This window comes from Salmo salar, chromosome ssa02, assembly GCF_905237065.1.
Source record: "Salmo salar chromosome ssa02, Ssal_v3.1, whole genome shotgun sequence".
NCBI lineage: Eukaryota > Metazoa > Chordata > Actinopteri > Salmoniformes > Salmonidae > Salmo > Salmo salar.
Window position 1 is genome coordinate 52,325,713 of NC_059443.1, and position 8,100 is coordinate 52,333,812.

The 8,100-nt window shown below is 40.4% G+C and overlaps 1 protein-coding gene across 2 annotated transcripts in view; it reads right to left on the bottom strand.

The window, feature by feature from the left end:
- Positions 1-2,575, bottom strand: part of LOC106586106 (ERO1-like protein beta) — a 35,239-nt gene extending 32,664 nt beyond the window's left edge. The window contains exon 1 of one of the 2 annotated variants that reach the window (XM_014172973.2): positions 2,050-2,575. In XM_014172973.2, coding sequence (XP_014028448.2) covers positions 2,050-2,220 — 171 coding nt within the window. In that variant the 5' untranslated portion in view covers positions 2,221-2,575. Of the gene's footprint in view, positions 1-835; positions 1,172-2,049 lie in introns of those variants that run through there. The other variant, XM_014172982.2, reaches the window with a different exon arrangement.
- Positions 2,576-8,100: the final 5,525 nt, after the last annotated feature.

Here is an 8,100-nt window from a genome sequence, read left to right on the forward strand (position 1 = left end):
AAAGAGAGAGGGGGAGACAGAGAAAGGGACAGAAACGAGGGCAAAAGCTGGCCTGCAAATCTTAACTTCCTCTTACACATATTTAGCCTGATATAAAACTGCCACATACTCTTTCAAATCAGACACTTTCAGACATGACCACTTCCTGACGCTCGCACAACACAAAACACTTAAGCAACATGACAATGTTCATCTCAGCTGCCGGTTGAGGTTGTTGACCTAAATTTGGTTACCAAAACGTTTGCCATTCTCCCTCCACCTTTCCCTTTTCATACATCTGATACCTGCGGACAAACGGCTTTATTCTCCCATGCATAATGAAACAGACAGCTGCTTTGTGAAAGAAAGACTGCGTTGGTCCAGCAGACACCCAAGCCTTTCCACTCTCTCTCAACATGAAGTATTCAGGTTTAGACCCAATCAATGCAAATGGTGTCATAGAAAATATTTTAGTATATAAACTCGTTTCATGAGTATATTGTAATTGCAGCCATATGAAAAGGTATGTGTGTCATTGTCAGACAAAGCAGAGCCATACGGTATTTTATAATAACAAGTTGCACAAGACTGCATGTTGCAAGAATTCTATGAAATTAAGTTCTTAGCACTGTGTAGACCATTCAGTCACTTTCACATCAGTGGTTGTGTGTCATGATGTGGAGAAAAATGAGTAGCCTATCTAACCAGCTGTTACTGACAATTAGTTTCACAAACTGGCTACAAGCAGCAGAAAGACATTTCTCTTTCAGTTTATTCTGTGTCATTGTGACAATATTCCAGAAATGTAGCCAACACTAGCATATAGCCCACAGATGGAAACAAGCACATATCTGACCTCTGAGTGTAGCTGTCCAGAGAACATGATGGGAAGCAGTGAAGCCGTCCATAAGTAACAAAGTCTTCTGAGCATGCCGGATGAATTCAAAACCTTTGAGTGGTTTCCCTGGTTGTTTATTAAAAATATAGTTTAATTTGCCTATTTCTCTGAGGAGCTGCTATCTTTAAATTACAAAACTAAGACCAGCCTTATGAGAATATCTGTCTTTTATGTCCCTAAAGGGACTGCTGAAGCCTACTTCAACGGACAGGTGAGAGTTTGCCAGAGTTGATAGGATGACTCTGACCTAACCTGGGGATGAGTTGTCATTTCAGACCACTTATTTTCCTCGTGCATAATTCTCCGGCCCAGGCCTCGCCTCCAAACAAGATATGTCAGCAGCTGTCAAACTTAGTCCCGCCTCTATACTTGACATTTGTAGTCTTCACTTCGGTTCAAGGACATTTAAAGCAAGTATTACTCACGGAAGAGAAGACTACATCTCCCACAAACCAATTGGAAGGAAACTTTAATATGGCCAATCAGACGACACCACGTCTCGGTCTTCTCATATTACAATTTGTTAGAACGAAATAATAAAAAGGCACGTGCCACAGTACAAAAAAATACAGACACTTATTGATTCGGATTGCAGTATGTGAGTCAAGTCAGCCGTCGATCACAACCACTCATCTCAGTAGCTAACTTCTTTCAAAAGTTGGCATGAATGACAAACATCAAGAAAACACACACAGCAATATAACATTGCACGACATAGGCCTACAAACACATTTGTGAGACTGGAAGTTGCAGATTTTGTGAATTAAGATCAGATATTCGCATGATAAGGGCAAGTTCGATTATGACAGGGATGTTGGGATGCGCACAAGTGTCAAATTACACTGTACAGCATTAACACACACTCATGTTGAATTCAGGAAATAGCTGGCTACGAGTATCTTTAACCACCCATTTTAATAATTATTTTGACAAGTCAGTGTGTATCGATGTGCAAGGCAAAATAAACCACATGATTAATTTATACATATAATGCCCTACTGTCCATAAAGTTGGATAAGGCAATGGTAGGGCGCCAGCAAGCTATGTGGGTATAATGACGTCAAATTAACATGACAGTAGAAAACGCTAGAATAATGTTCCTCCAGCGCAGCCATTTAACCTTCCTAAACGGACATTAATATTGCAATATATTGTAAGTTGAATGTACTTACGTGACAAAAACATCTTTGGTCTTGACCGTCAGGAGCATCTTCTTTGGAAGAATATTGGTTGTTGTACGTTTCGGTTTTGACTCTGTTGTGAAACCAAACCAGAACAAAGTCCCCAAATAACAACCACAACAAAACCAGAAGTCCTGCGGATTGTATCATGTTTTTTATCATCACTGATGCAAATTCAACGCTCCACGAAAGACAAAAACAAAGAACAGTTTTGAAATGTAGATGTCTAGTTGGCAGGCTAGCTAATGATGCGCTACTAGCTAGCTAGTGGTGCGCACTAGCAAGAACAACAGCGGAGAAAAGCTTGTCGTAATGAAACTGCTGGATAAATGAAAGACTCCAACCAAAGCTGACAGCTGTACGACTGTATCCTCAGAAGTAACTTGTAAAAATGTCTTTAGTATCATCAGTAGTCGTTATAAATAATACTCACAAAACCGAAAATACCAAGTTTTTCCATAAAAAAACACAGTTCTCGAGCCAAGACGATTGAAAAAAAAAATCGGCTACGGAAAGCAAAGAGGTACAGTGAAAATGTTTTTACTGCGTGTTTTACATCTTGTGTGAATGGGAAACGCATTCATGTGACTTGCTATAATAGCCTAATGAAAATACACTGTAATTTGTGGCAGTGTCATTTCTGCAGCCCTAGCTGATGTATTGTCTGCATAGGCTTTTATTTTTACATAATTTTTAAATATTTTTTTCTCTAGTTAGGTTTTCCTTAGGCCCTAAGCTTTAAAACATTGTGTGTGATGATTTGCACTGAGTTGGAGGAGGCTGGCCAAAGAGACAATCTCGAGATCTCTGCATCAGACCCTCTTGGGGAAAAGCTGATTGGCTGCAAGTCTGTTTGGTGAAAGGAGGAAGATGCTGATCCCTCCTCAGAGAGTGGAGACTCTTCCTGGTCCTTTGCCATTTTTCCGAGGTGTGAGTAAGGAGGTCATCACTCTGAAGGAAGAAGGAGTTCCTGTAGAGCGACCTACAGCACTATGGGGAGGAAGGACTCCAGCAGAAGCCAGTCCTGGTCAGCCTCCCCCTGTCCAACCAGCTCGTCACAGAGGACACTCTGCTTGAGGCTGAAGTGGCTAAAGTGGAGGACAGGGGGAGGCTGACCTGGACTGGCTTCTGCTGGAGTCCTTCCTCCCCATAGTGTTGTAGGTGATGCAGGTGAAAAGGAGATTGACTTAAAGCTCTCGGGCTACGAGGCTTTCTCCACTGCAAAGCCAAAGTTCTCTGCCTGGAAGAGGTTCCGCAACTACCTGAGGAAGAAGATGAGATCTTCCTCAGAGCAGACCCCCAAGGTGGAGAACCTGGACCAGGACAGGCTGCTGGATGCCCTACTGGCAATTGTTTAAACTGTTCTGCAAGAGCAAATAAAATACCATTCTATTTTTCCTGGCACATATTAATAATAAAAATAAAGAAATTGGAATTACCTCGTGTTTCTTTGACATTAGTTAAGATAAGACATATAGATACAGTAGTTAAAAGATTTAGATGCACTATTGTAAAGTGGTTGTTCCACTGGATATCATAAGGTGAATGCACCAATTTGTAAGTCGCTCTGGATAAGAGCGTCTGCTAAATGACTTAAATGTAAATGTAAATGTAAAGTTATAGAGTTCAGCAGGTATTTATCACACACAAACCATAAAAGGAAAAACCAACACAAAAAAAATATAAAAGAAAAACCAAGGAGGCAGAGATTCCAAAAATATAAAATTCCATACTCAATTACTAACTAGCTTCAGATACCCATAGGCTCCAGTCATTGCGCTAACAATAGTTAGTTAGCATTGACTCAGGAAACGGACCTCTAACTTCATTCATACTGGAAACAGAGACATACAAATGGTATTCACGAGTTCATCTGACTCTTGGGAACGAGATATAGGGCATCATTGCCAAAATCCTGAAGTTCGAAACCCCGTTGATCACACCCTAAGCCGTGGACTCCAGGCTTCTCCCCCAAGTGTCCTCGCACACCAAGCCCAAAACATATACAGATCATGCTTGCCCAATGCCATGTGAGACCACTGGAGTGATCACTGCTGCCACCAGTGTAGCGGGATAAAGTGAGACTGCCACAGGGACTCGGAGAGTGGCTCCTACGATGCAGAGGCACGCACCGAATGGACTGTGCCACAGAAGCTCTGGGCAGAGGCAGTGTTGTGTTCGAGACCGATTCAAGACCAAGACCGGAGCAAATCATGTCCGAGTCAAGCCCAGTCCAATTCAAGACCATGATTGTCATTTTGTCAAATCACCACCATAATAAGAGTTCAACATGTCCAGTATTTCTGTCTTCATATTTCAGAACAACATATGGATTATTAATACATTCAGAAGTTACAAAATGCATGCTGAGGGAATAGAGCCACTCAATAAATTATTACTAACGCAAACACAGCGGGGAACAATGGGCCTTCAATGCCTTCAGAGAAGGGCTAAGGATTTATAAAATAATGATTATAATAATGATAATTATATTATTATTTTCAATTATGCTTTGATTTAATCTCTTCAGTTTTTGTAGGAAAGGAAAGAGTTGAGAGAGAGAGAGAATCAGGATTTGTCTTTGCTGGTCTTAAATCTAGCTACCTAAGTCAGCCATTGGCTACGCCATCAGGAGCTAGATAAAGGCATCTGCCATTTAACTGTATTAGAGCAACATTTTGTAGTGACAGTGGAATCAACCAATCACATATTGACTGGGACTGTTTTGTGGGACCATTTTTACAAAATAGTTTGGAAACTTCAGCCTTCTTGAAGGCCAACAGGTCACTGCACAAAAGCAAGTAGTAGTTTTCCAGCGGTCTAGCTAGCTAGCTTTTGTTGCCGGCTAGTTTGCAGTGGCAGCAGCAGGTGTTAACAAAGACGATGTTGTTTCTAATTTGTTAGCTACTCCCTTTTCAAGAATAACTTTCAACAAGAAGTTAAGTTTCAAATTATCATTGATGTTGTTAGCCATCTCTTTGAAAATAACTTATGTGATACATTGTTGCATTTAAAGTGAAATGCGGAACTGACAGCATTTTAGCAACATGACATTTTCTTAAAATCTCTTCATACAGCGCATTCAGAAAGTATTCAAACCCCTTGACTTTTTCCACATTTTGTTACGTTACAGCCTTATTATAAAATGGATTAAATAGTTTTTGGCCCGTCATCAATCTACACACAATACCCCCAAATTCCAAAGCAAAAACAGGTGTTTTGAATTTTTTGCAAATCTATAACAAAATACAAAACTGAAATATCACATTTATATACAGTGCCAGTCAAAAGTTTGGAGACAAGTTTGGTTTCATCAGACAAGAGAATCTTGTTTCTCCTGGTTGATTGGTGGAATGCTGCAGAGATGGTTGTCCTTCTGGAAGGTTTTTCTCCACAGAGGAACTCTGGAGCTCTGTCAGAGTAACCATCGGGTTCTAGGTCTCCTCCCTGACCAAGGCCTTCTCCTGATTGCTCAGTTTGGCCAGGAGGCCAGCTCTAGGAAGAGTCTTGGTACTTCCAAACTTCTTCCATTCAAGAATGATGGAGGCCACTGTGTTCTTGGGGACCTTCAATGCTGCAGAATTTATTTGGTGCCCTTACCCAGATGTGTCTCAACACAATCCTATATTGGAGCTCTACGGACAATTCCTTCAACCTCATATGCAATGTCAACTGTGGGACCATATATACAGATGTGTGCCTTTCTAAATCATGTTCTATCAATGTAATTTACCACAGGTGGACTCCAATGAAGTTGTAGAAACATCTCAAGGATGATCAATTGAAACGGAATGCATCTGGGCTCAATTCCGAGTCTAATAGCAAAGGGTCTGAATACTTATGTAAAAAAGGTATATTTTTGTATTTAATCAATTTTAGAATAAGGCTGTAACATAACAAACTGTGGGCAAAGTCAAAGGGTCTGAATACTTTCCGAATGCACTGTATACACCCCCAGGAAGAATAGGACATCAATTCTGAACAGCGACCACTTAGATATGGTAATTTTCATGTTTTCATTAATTCTTATAATGTTTGGGAATTACGTATACTAGGGCATTTGTGAAAATTCTATAGCAATATAGAGTGGGAACGTGGCCATGCATTTGGACAATTAATAGACACTGCAGTAAATAAAACCGAATAAAAACATCTGTCTTGTCCAGGACTGGAGTCTACACAGACGGTGCACTATTGCCAATCAGAGCTACAGTAGACCTTTCTACAAACAAGCCATTTGCCACATGGGCCTGCCATCATTCATTTTGAACTGGACTGTGTGTTTATAGGCAGTTGCAACAGTGTGACTTTAGATAATTAGAATGCATTTGCCAGAAGCCACAAATTACACGTGAATGGATTTCTGCAAATATGTAAATACCATGGGAGTCCTCTTACATTTGGGAACTTTACAGTCCTATTGATCAAACAACCATGACAAGGTAGGCTCTCTCTCCCTCAGTTATGCACATCAACAACAAGATCAACAAATAATGCAAGCCAGAGCAAGATGAGCTAAAATCTAACAAAGGAACATTAGATAAACCCTCTCAAACTTTTTCAGCTAGTTGGCCATCAAAATTGCACTGATAAATGATGGAGAACTGTAGCCTCCTCATCCTTCTGCAGCTTGCCTGCCAATGCATGCTTGTCCCAACAAAGCACTCAAGCTAACTGGCTATAGTTGGCTAGCTTCCTAGCTAGCTACTTCCAGACACAAATGAGAGAACACCTCACTCTGACCCTTTTACTCACCGTAGCAGAGCTGGTTAGGCTGTTTTCATGTTATCTAGAGCGTTCTTCACTAACTATTGCTTTTTTTGCCTATGTTTACTGACCCGGTCATATTCAGCAGGTGTTGCGCATTTGTAAATGCATCAGTTGTTCTGTGCTAAATTGGAGTAGATAGCCAGAGTGAATTTTCAAACGCAAGATATACACTAATTGTATAACTGTCATTCAAGTTGTTGCTAGCTAACCAAATGACACCTGCATCTCTAGCTGTGTATAGCCACCGAAAAACAATATGAGGGGAAGAAGTCAGTCACTTACCCACTCCTCCAATGGCATGACATCCTCCTAGCAGCTAGCTAGCTTGATACTCCAGCCTATTAGTCACGTTATGACTGACTTGTGATCATTGCCCTTGCTAGTTTGATTGTATTGACATTCCCAACCTTAGTTACATTAGTCTGTTTTTGTCCAGAATATTGAGTCATTGAAACTGAAACAGTGCATCCTGAATGTAGGCAGCAAACCATGTACCAGGCCAGCTGTGATTTACAACGGATAGCAATATCTACCAAGAAATGTATCGGCTTAGTGTATGTTATGGAACGTTGAGTTAAATAGAACCTATTTTTAAAACCTCTTATAAAGTTGATTTTGTTGCATAAACTGGGAATTTGATATTTTTGAATGATATTATGATTGTCTGTTTGTTTCATATCCGAAAAGTAGTTAAAACGCTGTAAGTACCACTTTAAACTTTAGGTCACCGGTTACTTTGTGTGGTAAAAGTTAAATGTTTTTTTGCAATTGGAAGTAATAGATGTTAATGGAGAAAAAATTATGCTTAAACCACATCAATGTGATTTGATGGGCCTGTCAGGGCCTGGTTTCCCTGTGGGTGGGCCTCTCCACCCAGGCCCATCCATGTCTCCGCCCCTGATGACAATCGCGCATCACAAATAGACTACCAACCAACATTTCGGACGTAAGTTTTTCAATACCTGGTTTGCATAGCCATTGTTGCCTTAGTTAGCATTTACTGGTAGATATCATGAATTGAAACTTCTTTCTTGCCCTACCGGCTACCGATGTTAAAACCAGTCGAGAGCTGCACACTTATATTCCGCTGAACTAGACTATGTGAATATATTTCACGTGCTTTGCGATTGTGTAGGCTACTTTGTGCATTATTTCTCTATTGTACTACGTAATTGATAAATCGTATACCTCCACCACACTACTTTGATACGCATCAGTAGGGATTTTTTATTTTATTTTTATTTCACCTTTATTTAACCAGGTAGGCTAGTT